Here is a 24,328-nt window from a genome sequence, read left to right as displayed (position 1 = left end):
ATTGACTATTACATTATTAACTCTTTTGTTGGTTTTCTTTCTTTCTCTTTTTGGTAGTACAGGGGATTAAACTCAGGGGCACTTAAACACTGAGCCAATTCCCCGGCTTTATTTTGTATTTTATTTAGAAACAGAGTCTTGTTGAGTTGCTTAAGGCCTTGTTAAGTTGCTGAGGCTGGCTTTGAACTTGAGATCCTCCTGCCTCAGACTTCGGAGCTGCTGGGATTATAGGTGTGCACCACCATGCTGCTTTGTATCTGTTTTCTTTTTTCTTTTTAATTTTTTTATTAGTTGCTCAAAACATTACAATGATCTTGACATATCATACATTTGATTCAAATGGGGTATGAATTCTTATTTTTCCACATGTACAGATTACAGTATCACATTGGTTTTACAGCCATGATTATACATACAGCCATACTAGTGTCTATTGTATTCTATTGTATCTGTTTTCTTAGGCTGAAAAACCTTGATTACTAAAAACACTAACAAATACCTAGTACACTGGGTTCAATCCTCAGCACCACATAAAAATAAACAAATAAAATAAAGGCATGCTATCCATTTGGTTTTTTTTTTCCTTTTCTGTTTGATGTTTTAAATATATAAATATTCCCATTTTTTATTTAATTGATTTTATTTTTTTAAATACACAACAGCAGAATGCATTACAATTCTTATTACACATATAGAGCACAATTTTTCATCTTTGTATATAAAGTATGTTCATGCCAATTCATGTCTTTATACATGTACTTTGTTTTTTTTTCCTGCATTACAATTCTTTTTTTTTTTTTTTAAAGAGAGAGTGAGAGAGGAGAGAGAGAGAGAGAGAGAGAAGAGAGAGAATTTTATTTATTTTTTAGTTCTCGGCGAACACAACATCTTTGTTGGTATGTGGTGCTGAGGATCGAACCCGGGTCGCACGCATGCCAGGCGAGCGCGCTACCGCTTGAGCCACATCCCCAGCCCTGCATTACAATTCTTAATACACATATATACCACAATTTTTCATCTCTGTTTTTTCAAAATTAAAAAATGGAAAGACATACAGAGAGTTTATCCATGTACCCCCACCTGGACCCCAAAGGGAAGCTTTATTAGAGATCTACAGATCTATACTCACAGATCTGCTACTCAATCACAGAGTATTCTGATTTATACATAAAATAAAGTATCAAAAAGGCCACTGGAAGGGAGGGTTCCTTTCTGAGTTAGCATAGTTTTCCGTTTGCTTGCTCTCTGAGACAGCTGGAGCCCATTCTCTCAAGTGCCTTCTGTCACAAACCCACAGTCTCACTCAACCTCTACCATTAGGAGAATATCTGTCATAGTTTTCTTTTTTTTTTTTTTTTTTTGTGGTGCTAGGAATTGAACCCAGAGCCTTGTGCATGCCAGGCAGGCACTCTGCCAACCGAGCTATATCCCTAGCCATCTGTCATGGTTTTCAAGCTACACCTATGAACTTGTTGGAGTACTTTAAAGGCAAAAGGGGGGGGGGCGTGTGCCTGTGCTACCTGTTTTGAAGATGTAATCATTTTTTTTTTTTTAATGCTACTTTGCAAAAATGTCCTCCCAAGCTTGGGAAGGAAAGGACAGATTTCACCAAGGGAACAGAAACAAGCTCAAGTAGGCAGAAAATGGATGAGGCTTCATTGAAAATGCCCTGAAATAGAGAAATAGGTAGAATTCAAAATGATCTGAGCGCCAGACGAGGTGGTGCACGCCTCTAATCCCAGCCGCTCGGGAGGCTGAGGCAGGAGGATCATGAGTTCAAAGCCAGCCTCAGCAACAGTGAGGCCCTAAACAACTCAGTGAGACCCTGTCTCTAAATAAAATACAAAATAGGGCTGGGGATGTGGCTCAGTGGTTGAATGTCCCTGAGTTCAATCCCCAGTACCAAAAAAAGAAGGATTGGAGAAAATTCCATGAGATGTTTAGCAAAATCCTTTAAACACTGAATTTTTAAAAATTTAGTTACATACAATTCAGGAAGACACAGTCTGCCAACAGAAAGAAGATTCTTTATAGACCACATAAACATTTCCTAGCACTTTGGAAAGGAAGTAAAAATAGCACCCACTTACACAGCATTTACTCTGTGCCAAACACAGAGTATTTATTCTAACTATTTTACACGTATTTATTAATATAATCCTCCCAAAAGCCCTTTGAACTAAGTCACTATAGTCCTCTCCATTTAACAGATTAGAAAACTGAGGCTCAGAAAGCTTAAATGAGTTCTTCAAAGCAAGTCAGTGGCAGAGCTGGCCTTGAACCCAAGCCATCTGGCTCCCAGATTGCCTTTCTCTGACCCTGGTGGGTGGGGCTGAGGCCTCCTGGAGGCTTGCTTCTGACATAACTAATGGAATTTAGAGCAGCAGGAGGCAAGTCAGAGGCATTTGTTGGGAAAAGAATTGTGTTCCACAGAGAGCTGGCAAGGAATATAGCTGATTGGCTGGCTGATAAGAATGGAATGGGGTTTGGAGAACTGCATATTCTCATGAAATAAACATGTGTTTGTGACCTTCCAGAAGTGACAGAAACTATTCAAACTATCCTATTTTTATCTTTTCTCCCCTCTCAGCCTTCACGTTAGACTGGGCTGTCCTGGCAGAATCTTGCTCAAAACTGGCTATGCCTTTCCAAAGCCAAATCAATGCTTAGACACATGCAATCTGAGAAACAAAGATACATCCTGCCTTGTAAATATCAAAAAGACAGTTTTGTTGTGAGTTAAGGTTATGGCATCTTACACAAAAGCTCCTCACCTTTTCTGTGGATGCAGGAACTTGAAGTCCAGAAAGATTAAATATGATTTGCCAAAAGTCACAGAACCAGACCATTTAACAGCATCCATAGGAGCATAGTCAAATTTCCTCAAGATGGGTGAACTCCTATCCTGGATGCCGTGCCTCTTATACATAATACAAATGGTAGTTAGCAGCCCACAGGATTAGCACCACCTAGGAGCCTGTTAGAAATACAGAATCACAGCCAGGCATGGTGGTGCATGCCTATAATCCCAGAGACTCGGGAGGTTGAGGCAGGAGGATCATGAGTTCAAAGCCAGCCTTAGCAACTGCGAGGCACTAAGCAGTTCAGTGAGACCCTGTCTCTAAATAAAATATAAAAAGGGCTGGGGGTGTATTTCAGTGGTTAAGCACCCCTGGGTTCAATTCCTGGTACCAAAAAAAAAAGAAAAACATAGCATCTCAGGCCCCCACTGCAGACCTGCTATATCAGAATCTGCATTTTATCAAGATTTCCAGGCAATCCATATAAATAGTAAAGTCAGAGAAGTACTGCAATGATAACTAAGTCTATGTCATCCATTTTCAAGATATTTTAGTTGCAGGAAGGGTAGTTATTATTGATTCTATATGTTACACATGCAGCACTCTCTTGTAAGGTATAGTCTCTGTCTCACCTTGTAATTTAAATTGAAATTATCTTCCTGATGCAAAAAAAATTCAGTGTGTTTTTATAGTAGATCTAGACCTTTTAACACCGAGTTATTCCTTGGTGAGCAGACATTAAGGCTTCAAATGTACAAAATTATGTCTCTTATCAGACCCTCAGAGAAGTGACCAATATCCCTCAGTGACTCACACTGGTGTCCTTTCTTCAAAGCAGGTTAATCATCTTTCCCAAATTGCAGCAAATCCTGTTAGTATAGATGGCAAATAGAAATTTCAGCCCAGTTCCTGCCTGGGTTAACAAAGGTTACCAGAATAATAACACCTACTTCTTACGTGGTGCTTAAAATGTGTTCAGCACTATTCTGAGAGCTTATTGTATAAAAGGTCACTTAATCCTCACACAAACCCTATTTTATGGATGAGAAAAGTGAGACACAGAGAAATTAAGTGGCTTGCTCAAGACTGCACAGCTGGTTCATGGTAGGTATTCTAACTCACCATCTCTAGAGTCCACACAGGTAAGTAGTGACCTGTGCTGCTTCTAGAAATCAAAATTTAATGCTACTCATGGTTCAAAGAGGCTCTTAATATTAAAATGCTCTCAAATCAAAGAGAATATAATTCACTTTGGAGATTTTACTTGAGAAAAAAGAAACAATAGAGGCTAGCAGCTACCAAAACATTATTTGAAAAAATTAAGAAATGGGACTGGGGATATAGCTTAGTTGGTAGAGTGCTTGCCTCCCATGCACAAGGCCCTGGGTTCAATCCCCAGCACCACACACACACACAAAAAGTTAAAACATTACCTCTGGTCTCTAATTCCTGGTTGCAATTGTAACACCACATGGTCTCCTGCTTGGAAATGCTTTAAAATGTCCTGCCTATAATTGGAACCAGCTTCAACCTTAAAATTGCCTTGTGTTTTCTATAAATGAAAAACATTTGTAAACTCTAAGGATTCATGATATTGCTGGCTTTGCTTATCTGTTAAATCACTGATCCAAGTTCTCTTTTTAGCTGCAGACAGCTCAAATCTTTTTCTAAATGAAATCTTACAGATAATTCCAATACACGCAACCGGACAGTCTTGTGCTTTGGCTGAAGGGGAGGGGGAACTACCTGCCTTCCACCATCCACTCCCTGAAAGTTATGTCCCTAGAGTCCTAGAGTCCCAGAAGCACAATGAAAAAATCACACGGGACAGAGGGAACAGTTTCACAACTGCATTAACAAAGCTCCCCTTAGACCTCTCTGTCTGACACTATACCCAGTGATGTCCTTTGGCCTAACTCCAGGAAGGGCCTCACAGGATGCTAACTCTCCTCTGCAGACTGAAAGAGAGGAAAGTGTTCACAAATAGCGGAAAAGGGCACTGTTCAATGCTGGGCAAAAGAGAAACGGGTCACAGAAACACAAAGAAAGGTCATTTCCAACTGAGGCAAAGTAAGCAATAGGCCTTCCAGCAGGTGGAGAAAAGTCAGCTATGCTTAACAGAGAGAACTTGGAATTTTTTTTTTCTTCAATTACTTGTGTGTACACTGGAAACAAAAAGCAAAATAATACATGCATCTAGACATGGGATATGTTAAAAAACTGTGGTTATAATACAGAAGAAAGAAAAACTGGTAAATCCCAACCTATAATCATAACCAGTCTGTTAACCATGTAATGCATCCTATTGAGTGGTAAGTTAGCAGCCACTGCCAAGGCATTATCCTCATTGGTACACATAAAAAGTTAAAATTAAAATACTAATAAGTGAGTATTTAAAATAGTTTTAAGTGCTGGTGGTCCGCTGGAAGAATGACAAAGTAGTTCCCAAGATCTTCATGTTCTCGTGGCCAGGTACCAGACCCTTCACAGATCCCCTCAGATCACTTTTGATCATTTCTGGGACCCCCTCTAGCCCCAAAGTTAATGGCCATAACCAATGACAAGTGGATGTGGGGGAATGAATGCCTAGCGGGTAAGAATAACACTGAATCAGACCCATCTTCCACCATCCCTATCAGGATCAGGTTAAAGCCTCCCTCTTTTAGGACTTTGCCTGAGATGGTACCCTTGCTTGACTTCCTCCCCAACTTTGTCCTGCTTCCTTTTACTACTCCCAGGAGCACTTTCCTTAAAATCACTTGCCCAGGAGTCTGCATCTCAGGATCTGCCTCTGAGAAACCCCACCTGAGAAAGCATGCTACCCAGCTCACCGTTACCTCCTATTGGCTGGTGTGAGGAATCAGCCTCCCCAGCAAGCGGTTCCAGTGTGTAAGAGCACAATGTTTGCCACACTTCTTTCCTCCCATAAACATGTCCATAATGTTTACCATCAATTGATTCGATGTGACAAAAGGTGGGGCCCTAAACCTAAACAGTATAAAGTCTCAGCTATACACAGGGCATGTTGTGTATGGGTTAAATAAAGGGTCAAATTAACTCTTAAAAACCACCTCTGTATACTGCAGTAGTGTGCTTCCCTTACTTACTAAGTTGGTCATAAATAATCTACATAAATCTTTATGGAGCAGAGTGGGTCCTGTTCTTTGTTCTCTTGTTTGTTTCTTAAGGGCAGCAATCTTGTAGTGCCAGTGCGCTTTAATTCAAAGCATTAAATAGATACTACAAGTGAAAGGGATTAGGATAAATCTGCACACATATTAAGACATACCTTGAAAATCGCTTTTTGACCAAATTCTTACATGGATATGTACCCTTGTAATTTTCTTAACTGTATGAGTTTGCACACAGCAAAAAAAATTTGGGGTTCCCTTAGGTTGTACTTATTCTGATACCTCTGAAGCAAGATCATCCCGTGAGACACAAACTATAATAAACCTAGTGAAAGCCAACAATGGGGCCAGCCCTATGTTATATCATGCCTCATATTTCACAGACATACAATAACAATATGGCTTACCTTTATTCCCAGGGCTTCTCCAGAAATGACAGCAATTGTCACACCATCCTTACTGGGCTTGGGGATCTCTTCACTTTTCAATTCCTGGTACTGTGGCTCCACCATCTTCTCTGAGCTTCTCAAATTAACCCACAGTTGCAGACCATGGGCTGGCTCCTCAGAGCAAGGCATCTCAGCATGCAGAATGCCCCGGCCGGCAGTCATCCACTGCAAACATCAAACCAACAGGAAAGATAAGGTAGCCCAGCCCCTAACACATCTGCATGTGGGACCATTACAACATCATCTCTAAGTGATGTATCTGACAGATGCTGCTCTCACAGTCCTTGGGCAATATGAGAAACAACAAACATCAATGAAAATTGCTAGAGCCCTTTCCAATTTTCCAAATGCTTGCCATGCTGCTTCATTTGAAATCGAAGCATCAGAAATGGAATTCCTGCACATGGAAGAATCCTCTCCAGGATATCCCTGAGTGTTAGGTTGAGCTCCAAGATGGAGAGTTGCAGGCAGATAATATATTGGGGAGCGCTCTTGGGAGATACAACTTAAATGAAGAAAGCAGTATTGGGCAGGGGGAGAAGCCAACCAGCAATGCAGTTACAATACAGGGCTGAACCAATCTGAGAGGGAACTCTGGAGTAGAGAAAAACCTTTAGGAATGTCCCAAGTTGGGGCAACGTGGCCAACTTTGGGAAAGGAGAGATGGAGCAGTAAGCCATCAGCAACCAGTATGCCCAGCACCTGGAAGATATATGTGTGGGTCTAAATACACATGTGGTGTTACCTTGTTTTTTTTTTTTTTTTTTTGTCTGTGTGTATATATGTGACTGCATGACCAATATGTGCTCGGGTTGTGGTTTAGCAGTGGAATGCTTGCCTAGCATGTGTGAGGCACTGGGTTTGATTCCTCAGCACCATATTAAAAAAAATAAAATAAAATAGAGGTATTATGTCCATCTACAACTAAAAAAAAAAAAAAAAAAAAAAAAAAGAACATATTAGGGGCCAGCTCCAGAAACTAACCTTGGAACTTGGGAGTGAAGGGATGGAGCCCAGCCTTAGGGGTACATTTCCTGCTTGTCTTAGCTTGGGTTATGCCACAGAAGAACCTGAAACAAGGGCCTATCTTCAGATAGTTTATTTGGAAAGTGATGCAAAAGCACAAGTGCAGGTGATAGGGCAGAAGGCCACAGAGGGGTATTAGTGAGCAGGGTATCTGGACACCTGGGACTCAATATCACTGGGGAGTACACTTTAGAATTACTGCATGGAGGAGAAGGGAATCTAGGACATTTTTAAAAATTTTTTTCTTTTTTAGTTTTCAATGGACCTTTATTTATTTATATGCGGTGCTGATGATCGAACCTAGAGCCTCGCAAAGCAAGCGCTCTACCACAGAGCCACAACCCCAGCCCAATCTAGGACATTTTGATTTCCATTTGCATCCCTCCATATTCTTGACATCAAGGCTGCTGGTATAGGGGCTGGAGAAAGCCCTCCAGAAGAGTAGCAGCACTGGAGATGCTGTGCTGTGTACACACCTAAGAACTGTCACCACCTGAACTCAGAGGTGGGCCAAGAAGCTATGAGGCAATATCATCCTCCATCCAGCCCTTATGGGAGGAAAAAAATCCTTAAATAAATCATTGCATAAAATCACTCTTGACTTCACAATTGCACTCAGCACTGTGCCACGGTTCTATGAGAGCATATGATGTGGTGGTGCAGTTCAAAACAGCTTACCGGAAGGTGAAACTTTTAGGCAGAGTAAGGATTGACTAAGGGAAGGGGGAGAGAAAGGGAAGGGGGAGAGAAAGAGGGCTCCAAAAGGTAACAGTAGCATATGATAAATAGATTTCTCTCTATCGTCCATTTAACAAGGCTGATTAAATCTGAGATCCAAAATTTTTTTGTCTGACAATAGCTATTGGTGTTCCTCAAAGACATCCTCCCAATTTAAAGCATTTTCCTATTCCATCAACAGTTCATCTCTCCATAGTTTCAATGCTTTGTTAACCTTTTCACATAACCTAGGTTAGTAATACTTTTCTTAAAATGGCCCACCCATTGGATTTACAAGGGGAGAAAAAGGTTCTCTTTCCTCACTATTTGCTAGCTCTGCAGCCATGGGCATCTTTTTATTTTTTTAACATCTTGAAATCCTTATTCTCTCATTTTTAAAATGAAATAAAAATAGTACTTACTTCAATGAGATCCTTCATGTGAAAATGCTAAATAGACTGAAAAATACTATGCAACCACCATCCTAACCAAACGTGAAGTTATAATGATAGAAGTGTCGGCCAGGGGCTGGGGATGTGGCTCAAGCGGTAGCGCGCTCGCCTGGCATGCGTGCGGCCCGGGTTCGATCCTCAGTACCACATACAAACAAAGATGTTGTGTCCGCCGAAAACTAAAAAATAAATATTAAAAATTCTCTCTCTCCTCTCTCACTCTCTTTAAAATAAAAAAAAAAAGTGTCGGCCAACAGCCTGATGATGTCACTGCCAGCAGTCCCCGCTTCCCATAATCTGGACACACCCACTCATTGTGTCTACCTTTCCAGATGGGCTCTATTTTTATGTTCTGCTCCAGTGAGAGGTTACTATTGACTTTCACCATGACTTTTTGTCCTTTTTGCTTTTCTGTCTTTAAATTTTGTATTCTTTGAAATACCGTAATTCACATATGTGCATTTATCATCCCACAAATATATAAATGATCCCAGAGAGTATCTGATACAGTGTTCAGATTTCTAGAACTGACAAAGATGATCTAAGCATTTCTTGGGGATTTTTAATTATCATATATCTCAGGTAAGACTGGGATGGGGCAGGAGTTGGGTTATTGTCTTAAATGACAACACCTAATCCTTCAATTGAGTTAGAAGATAAGTAGTAAATCATCTCTGATGCTGCAGAGAGATCTAGAAAGATGAGGACTGAATTTGGCAATTCGAACATCACAAATGATCACTGCCTGAACCATTTCGTGAAGCTTTGAGAAGGGGCTGCTGAGAAACCAATCTGATTCAGTAAGCAGAAGGGGGAAAATGGAGGAAAAAGAAGCTGAGATAGTTGCTCTTGATTATTCTTTTGAAAAATGTGGAAAAAAAAAAAAAAAGATAGTTGGGAACCAGAAAGTGACTGAGGAGGTCAAATACACCTGTGCAGGTTTCCAGGCTAAGTGGAAGGATCCACAAAAAGGGAGAGATCAAGCCAGGCCCAGTGGGATACACCTGTAATACCAGCAGCTTGGGAGGCTGAGGCAGGAGGATTTCGAACTTAAAGTCAGTCTCAGCAAAAGTGAGGAGCTAAGCAGCTCAGCAAGACCCTGTTTCTAAATAAAATATAAAATAAGGCTGGGGATGTGGCTCAGTGGTTGAGTGCCCCTGAGTTCAATCTTTGGGATCCCCCTTCCCCCCCAAAAAAAAGGGAGAGGTCAGAAATAGTACAGAGAGAGGACAGAAATCGTGAATATACTAGAAATGAGCAAGATCAAGGACACACCCAAAAACTATTCAACCATCAGCAATCCCTTCCCCTTAGCTATACCTGCAGATCTCCTGGGTTCATTTTACCAACATGTCCACAGAAGTCTTCATGATCCATGCTTCCCCCTTCCAGAAGATAAGATACCTTTAAAAAACAAACAGAAGAAAAAGTAGATCCTCTGCCCAATTTAAAATTAGATTATATGTGGTTTCTTGCTATTGGCTTGTATGAGTTCCTTATCATGGTTTGCAAACTATTTTCTCCTATTTCAAGTTGCTTTCCCATGGGGGGAGAAAACGGACAAAGAAACTGAATACATATTTTTTCAAAGAAGACATAAAATGACCAACAGGTATAAGTGAAAATGTTTAGCATCACTAATTATCAGAGAAATGCAAATCAAAACCACAATGCCATATGACTTCACACCTATCAGGATGGCTATTATTAAATGGCCAAATATAATGAGTGTTGATGAAGATGATCACTGCCTGAACCAGTTCGTAAAGCTTTGAGAAGGGGTTGCTGAGAAACCAATCTGGCGTAAAGAGAACCCGTATATATTCCTAGTTAGAATGTAAATTGGTAGAGCCACAATGGAAAACAGTATAGGCATTCCTGAATAAATTTAAAAAACAGAACTATCACAGGATCCAGCAATCTCATTTCTAGGTATGTATTCAAAAAGTAAATAAAATTATTGAAGAGATATCTGCTCTCCCATGTTCACTGCAACACTCTTCAGCCAAGGTCTGGACACAATCTAAATGTCTGCAAATGGATGAGTAGATAAAGAAATTGTGATACAGTAGAATATTATTCAAAGTCTTAAAGAAGTAGGATATCCTGTCATTTCCAACAGTATAGATGAAGCCAGAGAACATTATGTTAAGTGAAATAAGCTAGACTCAGAAAGACAAATATTGCATGATCTCATTTATAGAAACAGAAAGTAGATGGGTGGTTACCAGGGATACAGGAAAAATACAGAAATGTAGTCAAAGGGTATAAACTTGCAGTTATAAGATCAAAAATTTCTGGACACCCACTGCACAGCATGTAATTAGAGTTCTTAATAATGCACTGTATATGTGAAATTTGATAAGGTAGTAGATCTTCAGCATATACACACATACAAAGTAACTATGTGAGGTGATAATCATTCCATATTGAATACATATATCAAAACATCACATTGTACATTTTTTAACTTGTCTTCTGTATCTCAATAAAACTGGGAGAGGGGAAGACAAAAGTATCAAGTGTCAGGGAAGAGTTGTTTGATTTTTCCACCAAAAATTTGTTGAGGAAAATGTCAAGAGTGCTGGGCGCAGTGGTGCATTCAGTAATCCTAGTGGTTTGGGAGGCTGAGACAGGAGGATCACAAATCAAAGCCAGCCTTAGCAAAGGCAAGGTGTTAAGCAACTCAGCAAGACCCTGTCTCTAAATAAAATACAAAATAGGGTTGGGGATGTGGCTCAGTGGTTGAGTGCCCCTGAGTTCAATCTCTGGTACTCAAAACAACAAAAAAAAAAAAATGTTGGGAATAATTAAGAAAGTAAAGCAAGCTGAGGGAATCTCAATGACAGGGTCACACTATCCACCCATGCAAAGTCTTTGACAGCATTTCAGATGCAACAGCCCTGGCATGCCAGAGCTCACAGCCAGTTACTGGGCTCACTCCCTCAGCAGGTAGATGATGGCCCTGTAGCTCAGGGTGAAAGAGGGCAACTCCTGTTGAAATAGTAAGGTCCCTGCTACCAAGGCCTTGTTCACAGGTTTGTGGGATGATGCATCTCAGATCTCCATACCTTCCCCTAAAAGCCAATTCAGAGAGTCCAAAGGAAACATTTCTCACACCAGGCACACAAATTTACTAGGTACTCAATAAATTCTTATGAAATATGTCAAATAAATTCACATAAAGTCCACTTTTCTGTATTTATGTCCATATTGAATCTAAAAATGGAAATTCTGTGCTATCCAACAGAATAGCCACTAGCTATGTGGAGCTGCTGAAGTTTAAATTAATTAAAATCAAATAAAATTTTAATTCAGCTCCTCAGATGCACCAGCCACATTTTAAGTGCTCAATAGCCCCAAGTGGCTAATGGCTACCATAATGAATGGGGGGAATATTACAGAATATTTCCATCTCTCTCTCTTTTTTTTTTTTTTTTTTTTGGTACCAGGGATTGAACTCAGAGGCACTAGACCATTGAGCCACATCCCCAGCCCTATTTTGTATTTTGTTTAGAGACAGGGTCTCACTGAATTGTTTAGGGCCTCACTGTTGCTGAGGCTGGCTTTGAACTCATGATCCTCCTGTCTCAGCCTCCCAAGCTGATGGGATTACAAGCGTGCGCCACCATGCCTGGCAAATATTTCCATCTTTACAGAAATTTCTATTTGACAATATGATCTAGAAAAATGAATTTGAAAATCAACAGTCAACAATGATGAACATTTTGTATGGGTGGAAAATTCTGAAAAGCAGAAGAAAGTTGAGCCTCCCTCCTATCATTATTTTACTAAAAGGAAAAAAAAAATCAAGGGAGAAAGTACTGGGGAGTGTTATTGGCCAAATTATACTGCTATATCATGTGCATGTACAAATTACATAACAACATCTCACCATTATGTACACCTATAATGAGCCAATAAGTATGTGAAAAACATAATTTTTATAAGAAAAAAATCAAGCAGTTCTAAAATTCTCATTTTTAAGGCTATTATGATTACCCTAGAAAACAAGGATTAAAGAGAAACCAAATACTTAGAATTTTTAATTACCTAAGGGATGTGGTAATATTGTTAAAATGCACAATTTAGCATGTAAGACTTAAAATGTCATGTGTGTCAAGATACAAGGATCTCTTTGTACATTCTATTTAGATTTGACAACCGTTTTGCTCAATTTGTAAACATTTGTGAAATTCATCTGTTACTCCTACAGGAATTGCCAATCAGCCTAGATAGTCCTGAAAAGAACATGAAAAAAAAAATGCTGTTTATCTGCAAACCACTCAGGGCTCCTTACCTCAGGCTTAAGGGTAACAACTTCTAACATTTACATTATTGGATGACTTTTTCATACTTTAGTTATCCCAATGTTTTCCTAATGTCATTATCTTTTTTAATACCAGAAATTTCACTTCAAAATTTTATCAACCATCATTAAATGAATGAACCAGAAAAAGCAAATTGTGGTTAAAATCCCAACATCTATTGTTATGTATCCAGACTTAATTTTCAACCAAATATAGCAGTTTGAGTCAGTATTTAAAAAGAATGAATTATGCTTCGTACCAACTTCTTGAACTTGCAACTGTTACCAATTCCCTAAATCTCAACTAAAAAAAACAAGTGAAACTATTATTTAAAGAAGAAGGGGAAAAAAAAAAAGCTATACTGAAGAGGTAAGAAAAACTAGTTATGGGGCTGGGGTTGTAGCTTAGTGGTAGAGCACTTGCCTTGCAGGCATGAGGCACTGGGTTCAATCCTCAGCATCACATAAAAATAAATAAATAAAATAAAGATATTGTGTCCATCTACAACTAAAAATATATATATTGGAAAAAAAAAACTAGTTATGTCTGGGCATAGTGGCCTATGCGTGTAATTTCAGTGGCTCCGGAGGCTGAGGCAGAAGGATGGATCACAAATTCAAATCCAGCCTCAGGAATTCAGCAAGGCCCTAAGTAACTCAGTGAGTGTTTTAGTCAGCTTTTTTTTTGCTGCTGTGAAAGACCCAACCAGAACAAATGTAGAGGAGAAAAGGTTTATTCAGGGGCTCATGGTTTCAGAGGTCTTAGTCCATAAACAGCAGGCTCCATGAGGTGGACATCATGTTGAGGTGAGGTAGACATCATGGCAGATGGAAGCAGCTCTAGGTGATGATCAGGAAGCAAGGGAGAAAGTATCTACTCTCCAAACACAAAATATATACCCCATAGCCATGACCCAGTCAATCACCTCCTCCAGCAGCACCTTACCTGCCTCCAGTTACTACTCAGTTAATACCATCAGGGATTAATTCACTGATTGGGTAAAGGCTCTCACAACCCAATCATTCATTTCTCCTCTGAACCCTCTTGTATTGTGTCACACATGGACTTTTGGGGGACACCTCACATATAAACCATAACAGCGGGCTGGGGATATAGCTCAGTTGGTAGAGTGCTTGCCTCGCATGCACAAGGCCCTGGGTTCAATCCCCAGCACCACAAAAACAAAACAAAACAAAAACTAAACCATAACAGCAAGACCCTATCTCATAAATAAATAAACAAATAAAAAGGGGTGGGGATGTGGCTTAGTGATTAAGTGCCACTGGGTTCAATCCCCAGTGCCTAATAAAAAAATAGGCCAACACTGTTAGGCCTCTTATCTGAAATAACTCAAAAAAAAGGGGGGGGTGCTGGGGTTGTGGCTCAGTGGTAGAGTGCTTGCTTAGCATGTGTAAGGCACTGGGTTTGATCCTCAGCACCACATACAAATAAATGAATAAAATAAAGTTCCAGCAATTAAAAAAAAAAAAAAAGTAAAGGGCTGGGGATGTGGCTCAAGTGGTAGCGTGCTCGCCTGGCATGTGTGCGGCCCGGGTTCGACCCTCAGCACCACATACCAACAAAGATGTTGTGTCTGCCGAAAACTAAAAAATAAATATTAAAATTCTCTCTCTCTCTCTCTCTCTCTCTCTCTCTCTCTCTCTCTTTTAAAAAAAGTAAAGAAAAACTAGTTATGAAGTTCTTAACATATACATCAGATACTTCTGTTTTACACAAACATAATTATTTTCTCCTCAAATATATTCAGGCTAGATTGCTTTTGTAGTATGTCTTTGCTTTATAACAAAGTATAAAAAGTAGACCTAAGTAGCCATTTAACATGAAAATTCAAAAAGTTATTTTATAAGTCATAAGTGGCAAAGGGTTTTTAAAATCTTTTTTCCTATAAATTTGTGTTGGGGGAAATAATCATAAGATCATCAATTCAAAGGTATAAAACCTATGATAATCATTTAAAAATATTAAGAAGATGAATTCATCTACACTATTCCTTTATAAGTTCTATATATTACGTTGGGAGATTAAAAACAAAAAGAGTAGATAAGACAGATATGTTAATTGTCTTCATGAAGCTTCTATTCTCATGGGAAAGACAAATATCAGGCAGGAAGTAAAACAGAGAACTTGCATCCTGCCAAGTTAGAACAGGGTGCTGATAAGGACAGGTGGGTATTTTACTCACACTTGTGTGCAAGGTAAAGCTCCTCAGAGGAGGTGAGTATATAGGATTATACCAGGAAAAAAAAAAAACAAAGATGGTGGTGATGATGAGCAGGAAGTGTATTCCAGGCATGTGTGAAAGTTAAGAAGTGAGGGAAAAAAAAAAAAAAAAACAGGACTCTTCCAACAAATGGGAATGGCAACAGGGAGATGAGAAAGTTCCTAGAAATAAAACCAATAATAGCACTATTCTGGATTGATCCATAACTTTAGCCTCCCACTGCCATATTCTCACCCATTCCATGTGAGTAATGCTCCATCAGTCACAGCTGATTAAACCAGGGCAGGACCTTCCACAAAGGCTTAGGGAGAACCTGTGCTCCCTTTTTTGATGCATCCTTCCACATGAAGAAAACTTCATTAATGTTAATACACTTTGCCTCTTTTCTTTTGGAGAGGGCTACCAAGGATTGACCTCAGGGGCACTCGACCACTGAGCCACATCCCCAGCCCTATTTTGAATTTTGTTTTGAGACAGAGTCTCGCTGAGTTGCTTAGCACCTCACTGTTGCTGAGGTTGGCTTTGAACTCATGATCCTCCTGCCTCAGCCCTCCTGAGCCACTGGGATCACAGGCGTGTGCCACCGTGCCTGGCTTAACTTTGATTTTCATTCCTAGTCCTGGGCAGTGTAGCTCTTTCTTGGTTTTTTGTTTGTTTGTTTGTTTTGTTTTGTTTTGTTTTTGTTTTTTGTGGGTTTTTAAAAAAAACTTCTCCAAATAGGTGAGTTGATTTTTGTTTCTTTTTGTTTTCTCACTTTTTTGAGGGGGGAGGGGACCAGGGATTGAACTCAGGGACACTCAACCACTGAGCCACATCCCCAGCCCTATTTTGTATTTTATTTAGAGACAGGGTCTCACTGAGTTGCTTAGGGCCTCGTTTTTTCTGAGGCTGGCTTTGAACTCATGATCTTCCTGTCTCAGCCTCCCAAGCCACTGGAATGACAAATGTGTGCCACCTCGCAGGCCACACTTTGCCTCTTATAGTATCTCACCCTCCCCTTCACAGTCGGGTAGACTTGAAAGAAGAAACTGAGCTTGCAGACCTGAACTGCTTTCTTTCCCCTTCGTCTTAGATCTCAGTGCCACCCCCCCCCCCCCCAAGAAAGTAAGAGTCCTCTTTGGCTCTTGGCCTCTGTGAGGGGACCAGCCCTCATAAAAGTGGTCTGCAGGGGTCCAACACTGTTAGTGAGATCTGAGTATGTCTGCCTAGTTTTCAAGAGCATGACCTGCCTGCAGATGTAAGCCACCTTCTCCAATATCAGCCTTATCAGAAATGAAGGTACATGTTTGTCTGCCATGTTTCTTTCTTTCTTTTTTTTTTTAATCTTCTCAACTGGTTGACAACTCAGGCTGGGAACCAGCTTATTATTCATTATGCCTCTTCATATCCCAAACCAAGGCAATAAAAGACCTGTATTGTGGTGCTGTTGAAGTTTTATCTTGTAGCCTGAGAGTAAACCCTCCTCTTCTTGAGCTAACCGTTTTCAGTACCAGTTCTTAGAACCAAATATTTATAAAGCACTTACTATACTACAAATCCAGGCTGGCTAACAGAGGACTCTCCATGTTTCATCGTGCAAAACAATGCTGTTAAGGTTCACTGTGTACAGAACAGCCTAGGCAGAACCTTTACTCTAGCAGATGATAGGCAGATGGCTTCAGAAATTAGAGGTTATAGGTTTTTAACTATAAAACTCATCATACCTAGAGACTTACTATGGTAACAGTGACAGTACAACATTGACACAGGAACAAAAGAGTCATTTGTATGTGAAATTAATATTTGATAACAGTGATCTTAAATCAGAGGGTCAGACAAGTATTTTCCAATAATCAGTATTGGAATTACTGAGTGATCATATGAGAAAACCCCCACCAAATAGAAAACTATATTCCAGTGGATGAATTAAATGTAAATAATATACTTTCAAGATTAGAATCTAATGAGACAGGGGCTGGGGATGTGGCTCAAGCGGTAGCGCGCTTGTCTGGCATGTGTGCGGCCCGGGTTCGATCCTCAGCACCACATACCAACAAAGATGTTGTGTCTGCCGAGAACTAAAAAATAAAAATATTGAAAATTCTCTCTCTCTCTCTCTCCTCTCTCATTCTCTTTAAAAATAAATAAATAAATAAAGGGTGAAGCAAGAAGGAAGGAAGGAAGAACAATCCCTTCTGCGTTTAAGTATACTCAATTTCGCAACATTTAAAAAAAAAAAAAAGAATCTAATGAGACAAAATAAATACAAAATGCCTGCACAAATCTATCCTTTGCAATATTTATTACAATAGAAAAAAAGACAGAAACAATCTAGGTAATGGATTAATTATAATATAATTATAATTAATTATAATATAGCCATATAAGAGAATACTATGCAACTGATAAAAAGTGGTATAGATCTCTATTGACACAGAAAAAAATCAATGATTATTTAATCAAAAAAACAGGTCAAAGAACAGCAACTCCATTTATAAAGGAGTCAAATACAAGTGTTTTTAAATGGGTTCAATCAGTAAAATTTTATCCAGTTATTGTTAGTGTACATGAAGGTGCTCAGATAGACACATACCCGAAATGTGAACAGCAGTGACAGGATTGCAGGTATATATTATTGAAAATAAATAAAAATGGAAAGAAAATCTTCCATTTTTCTGATAGTTTGAATTTTGGCAATGATTAATTTACTTTTCTAATGGAAATAGCTTTTTATTTTAGAAAAAATAAAGATGCTGCCTCTAATCAGCGGGATGAGAGTAAGTGGTCTGCTTCTTTCTATGCATGTAGATGCTGGTAAATATCTGTTCCCTGCTTAGGTGAACAAGAGATGAACAGGAAAGCAAGGAGACATAAGAATAAATATGAAGAATAAGAAGAATAACTCCCTATCACATGTAAGGCCATATAGCTCAGACTTTAACATGTGCTACTAGGGGTGGAAAAGACCTGTGATTTTTATAGAGGACATTCATGTCAGAATAGGAGCAAAAACCTTCCAATTTTCAAACAATCAGCTAAACTCTAAGAAGTGAGTCTAGAATGGCAACCCCAGCCCTACATATACACTTTCATACACAACCCCAGCCCTACATATACACTTTCAATTTAAATAATTGGATAAGAAAAGCCATTCCCATTGTGTTGGGACTGAAGCTCCTCTTTGGGTTCTCAAATAGTCCCTTTCCAATCATATTCTTTTCCATCCCCAAATTTTCAGTTATCCAAACCTAAGGACTTTCAACTTGCTAATCATCAGAAAATATGCCAGAGAACTTCAAAAAAATAAATTGTGTTGTGACTCATTTAAAGATGAAAATTTAAGTGGACACCAAGAGAGGAGAAGGTTTTTTTTTTTTTTAATTTTCAAATTTGATTTTAAAGAGTAACTTCAACCCTGTTCTCAAAGACTGCAAAGACACTCATCTCCCTTTTCCTTCATGTTTGCAGAGTGGACCTTCTCTTTCTCCCTGATTATTAATAAAGTAAACGTCGTTTCTCCCACCCCAAAGACTATAAAATCTGAATTAGAAGTCTGGTCAATGAAGAATTACTGAACACATAATGCCTACCTTTTACTACTTAAAGCAAAAAAAACCCCTCAGAAACCAAGGAAACCCTGACCTTTTATTATAATCTTTTATTTTTGGCTAAGTGCTATAAATGTTATCCTGAGACCTTACATATAAATTAATGTCCGTAGAGGATTTCTTTTTACAAAAAGTCAAGCAGTACTTCTGAGAGTTGACACAATCCAGATGATTTTTGAGGGCATTACATAATCACAAACACCTGGAGAATTGCCGTGGGTGGCTGACGAATTCTGAGTGTTATGTTTAAAGTCAAGGGTTGTGTGTGTCTAATTAAGTAAGAAGTTTGTAATCTGAACCAGGTGTTTTCTTAAAGCAGTTGATGTGCTTCTTGGTCTGTCTTCCTCTTTTCCTCCTTCTAGTCCTTTCCATGGATCTTTACTAAATATTTTTGCTTCCTTGTCAGTTCTTATTTCTTTGTGTTTGTGTATGGAGGGAGAAAGAAACAAACCCATAACAGTGATGACAGAAAAGTGTCACTTGCCATATGTAATTTAGGAAAGGTGTCCTTCAAGGAACTATAAATTAATTCTGAAGAATTACAACCCAAAAGAAAATATAGTTTGTTGTTTAAATGGTACCTAGAAGGAAGAGTGTTGGTGCTCTGTTTTGCAATAAGATGCAAGACTTTTTCTTTATTATTCTTTATTCTGTTTTGCAATAAGATGCAAGACTTTTTCTTTAAAGTAAAAAGTTTATATTATAGGGGAAATTATATTTTTCTTTTTTTACATTTGCCCTTAAGTGGTAGCTTTTTCCCCCGCCTCTTTGTAGCTGAGTAAAACAAAACAAAAACACAAGTTGAGGTCATATATGGCTGATGAGAAATGCCACCAAGGAACAGCCTGCATAATAGACTCTGCTAACTAGTGTCAGGGATAGAAATATGACGTCTGAATCCATACAATGAAGAACACAAGCTAGTTTACACAAATAATTTAACAATGATTAACAATGATTTGCCAACTTGAGCAATCACTCAAAAACCTAAAAATATCATCCCATTAAATTGATTCATCTAATCCAAAACCCCACATATGTACCTTCACAAGAAACAAAAAGTAGTTTTAATTAAAAAGGAAGAAAATGACCAACACAGTTCAGGTGTTTAGCCCACAGGCAAACCCAACTACTTTAAATTCTACTAGGTCCCTTCATGACATTTCTGTGTCACACCCTGAAGAGGCCCAGATGCTTCGGGGACTCCTGCTTTCACTTCCCATTGTTGACATGGCTCTGTCTCCAGAAATCAGTCAAGTTTGGGTGCCCTGGTTGGAATCTCAAGTTTGCTATTTACCAGGTGCGAGATGTGGGGTGAAGTCCTTTAATTTCTTGGAGGCTCAATTTATGCATGTAAAAATGAACATTGGGCTGGGTGTGCTAGCGCATGCCTATAATCTCAGCAGCTCTGGAGGCTGAGGCAGGAGGATTGCAAGTTCAAAGCCAGCCTCAGCAATGGTGAGGCACTAAGCAACTCAATGAGACCCTGTCTCTAAATAAAATGCAAAATAGGGCTGGGGATGTGGCTCTGTGGTCAAGTACCAAAAAAAAAAAAAAGGACCTTGGAAGGAAGCTATGAGGTCATGTGTGCAAAGTACCTGCTCAGTAAGTTCTAGAGTTAGCCCATCTGTTACACCTCCTTGGGCAGAGATCCCATTTGTGGGTCCTCCCTCAGACCCTCATGCTTTCTGATATATATTTCCCCCAACGTTCTCATGGTTCACTTCCTCACTTCATTCAGGCTCAATGTCACTGCCTAAGTAAACCTGCCTCGACCAGCCCATTACATGTAATTTATCAATCTAGTTTTTATTATTATTATAATTAATATCACATATTAATTTTACAGTTTCATATCAATCTAATCTTTATCTCATACCCCGATTTGTTTCTTCCAGATTTTTTACTACATAACACTATATTATAAAATTATTTGGTTATTCATTTATTATCCATCTTCCCTAAAAGAACATAAAATCCTTGAGGGCAAGGACTTTTTTTAAACTCATCTTCAACAAAACCCAGCATACAGCTGACACTGAAGATTTGCTGGATGAATGAATGAACGAATGACATCTTGCCTTTGCATAGAATTTCAGCCTTTACAAAGCATCTGACGCTGGGTACATATCATCATCTACACATTGCTGATGAAAACATTGTGGCCAAGTACAATTGTGTGTGGTTCCTAAGAGCAGAGCAAGGACCTAAATCAACATTTTCTGTCTCTGAAAATAAAACTATTTTCACCCTCCCCAGTTGCCTCACAAATGCTGATGCCATGTAACATAGTGTTGCAAACACAGTGGTTCCTCTGACAGATCTGGCAGGTGTTGCAATAGCAGCCAGATTGTAGGGGTTTCACACAGGTAACAACAGGACATTACCAATGTCAGTGGCTTCAGGTGAACTGGCTAGCTCAGAGAAAGGATCTCATGCCTCAGTATGCAAAGCTGATAATAGGTTTCATGATTCCTAAGTGAAAAGAAGAGCTTAGCCAAGGGACCCAGAGCCGAAGTATCCTGATTTGAAGTGATCATATAGAGTCCTTCATTGGTATGGACATTGAGGAGTTCTACCCGATAATATCTAACTACAAAGAGAAAGAGAGAGAGAGAGAGAGAGAGAGAGAGAGAGAGAGAGAAATCTGGCTATTTTCCTCATATTTTTCTGTTGTTCACATTCTCAAAAGTCTCCCAAACCTACTCATTTTCCTTTTATTCTGATTAAAATTTCTAGACATGCACATTAATCATATTCACAGACCTAAGTATTCAGGCAAGCTGAATTGCAGCATCTACTTCTAGAATCACAGGGATAGGATGTCTCTTCCTCTTTGAATCCAGAACAAGTTCAAACTGTTGAGGAATCTCTTTGGACAAACTACTGCTGCCTGTCTATGTAATCAGTAGCCCAGCTTCCTAACTGGTACCACCTATATTCTATAAAATGTAATAAAGGTGCTTTACTTGCATTGTTTTACCTTCCACGTTATATTTAAGGGTCCTCAAAGGAATGATTTGCCAACTTCTACGATTACACAAAATCTCCCCCATGCAACAGTCTTCTGTCCACACCCAGTGGAGAAAGTAGGTAGTTACTACGACTGTTGCTTAAGAGCGCCCTCTGCTGACCCAAATGATGTGTGCTCACTTCCACAATCACGCCTCACCAAACCAGGATAAGTAAATACACCTTCTAGCACATGCATGGCACCTGAGCTTAAGAACTGAGTGTCAGTATAGCAGGCTGCCATCTTATCGCCAAAGCACCAGCTATGTTGTAGTTTAGAGGGAAGTTATTCTGATCAGCTCAAACTCTGATCAAAAATTGTCCAGGGAGACACCTGCGAATGAAGTGCCTGAAAACTACTCCAGCACAGAGTCCTAGGCAGATTGGGGCTTGTAGGGCTCTTACATAGGTACAGGTTTGAGAGGCTTGTGTCAATTTCCCTTTGGTTTTAATATTTAATTTGAAATATTATAGCTGGGCGTGGTGGCACACACCTGTAATTCCAGTGGCTCAGGAGGCTGAGGCAGTAGGATCACAGGTTCAAATCCAGCCTCAGTAACTTAGGGAGGCTGTAAGCAATTTTTACCAGAAATTTTTCCCCTAAGTGTAAGTTTGTACCCATTGATTAGATATGTCACTATTAAGTAAAGTATATACATATATGGATTTCACCAATTTTTCCACTAATGTCTTTTATCTGCTCCAGGATCCATGTCATCGTGTCTCTTCAGTTTCTTCCACCTGTGGCACTTTCTCATTCTTTCCTTGCTTTTCATGAGCTCAATAATTTTGAAGAGACATGAAGACTATATGGCCATCATTTTATAAAAGAAAGTCCATGTAAACAATCAAAAAAGAAATAATAGCAATATCTACATAAAAAAGAATCTTTCCAAAATTTTAAATAATTTATTTTTGGTACCAGGGATTAAACCCAAGGGCATTTAAGCAATGAGTCACATCCCCAGCCCTCTTTATTTTTTATTTTGAGACAGGGTCGGCTATGTTTATCCAGGTTGGCCTTGAGCATGTGATCCTCCTGCCTCAGCCTCCTGAGTAGCAGGGATTACAGGTGTGTATCACCACACTTGGCATTATTTTAAATAAAATAAATTTATCCCTACTATTTTCTTAATCATTTTTCTGTTTTGCATTTTGGCCTGCACAGGGGGAAATATAATAAAAATCACAAACAGGAAGTTAGGAATCATCAAGAAGGAACATAGTGACCATTACTTCTCTACCCTTAGGGAGCTACCATTCCAGTAGGGGATAAGCTATTAAAATATACAGACAAGTGTAGAAAAGATAAAGAGGAGGGCTGGGGTTCCTGTAGCTCAGTGGCAGAGCGCTTGCCTCACATGTGTGAGGCCTTGGGTTCGATCCTCAGCACCACATAAAAATAAATAAATAAAAATAAAGATATTGTATCCATCTACAACTAAAAAAAATTTAAAAAGAAAAGATAAAGAGGAATAGGGGCAGTTCCAGTGGATACACAGAAGGATTAATTCTGGTAAAAAAACAATCTGGAAGAATTGGGGAATCATTCACAGGAGAGGCATCTTTCCAGATGGGCCTTAAAAGATTGATAATATTGAGGAAAACCCAGGGTAAGATGGGGCCAGAAGTGTACAGAAGAAGAAAAAGAATTTTTAGTTTGTAATAAAATGTATGAGTGATTTAAGTATGAATTTGTTAACTATTATGTTATTAGATCATGAAGGGTCTCCTTGTGACTTTAGAAAGTCCTTCTATATCCAGGTATAACAATTCATTTTTTCATTAAACTAGAAGTTCAGATAAACAGCATTACTTTGCACTCTCAGGTAGGAAAATCTGGATCCCTAACCTCAGAAAACATCAGGTCCCATAGTAAATAAGTTTGGAAGAAGTATGGAATGTTTAATAGTTCTGTGATCTATGCTACTCATGCAATCTCATTTCTAATAGTAATAAAACCTTTTACTCATCGGAACATGTGAGTGTATTGAAAGAACATCACATGTACAGAAAGGCAACCTTGTTCTGGAAGGGAGTGGTAGTATGGAAGAGTGGACAAGTGTGGGCCTGGGATCACACGGGCCTGTCCAATCCTGCTCTGCAAGTGAACTTGACAAATCACCATTTCTTTAGGCTAAAGATGGTTCTGCTTTAACACAATTATTCAATTATTTCAGCTTGGGGAGTGCCTCATTTGTAAAATGAGGGGACAACAATTCTTTTCTTTTTTTTTTTTTTGGTACCAGGGGCAATTAACCACTGACCCACATCCCCAGTCCTTTTATTTTATTTTATTATTACTATTTTTGGTATTAGGGCTTTAACTTAGGTGCACTCAACCACTAAGACCCATCCCTAGCCCTATTTTGCATTTTATTTAGAGACAGGGTCTCACTGAGTTGCTCAGCGCCTCACTTTTGCTGAGGCTGTCTTTGATCTCGCGATCTTCCTATCTCAGCTTTCTGAGACATTACAGGAGTGTACCTCCACGCCCAACATAAAATAATCTTTTAATAACTAGTTTAGAGTCTTTTTACACACAAGCACACACACCAACTTTTCTACTTAAGAATTTTAGGAAAGTATTCTCGGATGAAT

General features: G+C 39.1%; 1 protein-coding gene across 2 annotated transcripts in view; it reads right to left on the bottom strand.

Annotated features, from left to right (window-relative positions):
- Pir (pirin) overlaps positions 1-24,328 on the bottom strand; it is a 103,968-nt gene that overhangs the window by 60,412 nt on the left and 19,228 nt on the right. For both annotated transcript variants that reach the window (XM_026396730.2, XM_026396729.2), the window contains exons 4-5: positions 9,897-9,980; positions 6,340-6,546 (exon numbers count right to left, since the gene is read on the bottom strand). In XM_026396730.2, coding sequence (XP_026252515.1) covers positions 6,340-6,546; positions 9,897-9,980 — 291 coding nt within the window. The remainder of the gene's footprint in view (positions 1-6,339; positions 6,547-9,896; positions 9,981-24,328) is intronic.

The sequence above is a fragment of the Urocitellus parryii genome, chromosome X, assembly GCF_045843805.1.
Source record: "Urocitellus parryii isolate mUroPar1 chromosome X, mUroPar1.hap1, whole genome shotgun sequence".
NCBI classification, from domain to species: domain Eukaryota; kingdom Metazoa; phylum Chordata; class Mammalia; order Rodentia; family Sciuridae; genus Urocitellus; species Urocitellus parryii.
Note: the sequence above shows the minus strand (reverse complement) of the source record. Positions and strands in the feature narration are given on the sequence as shown.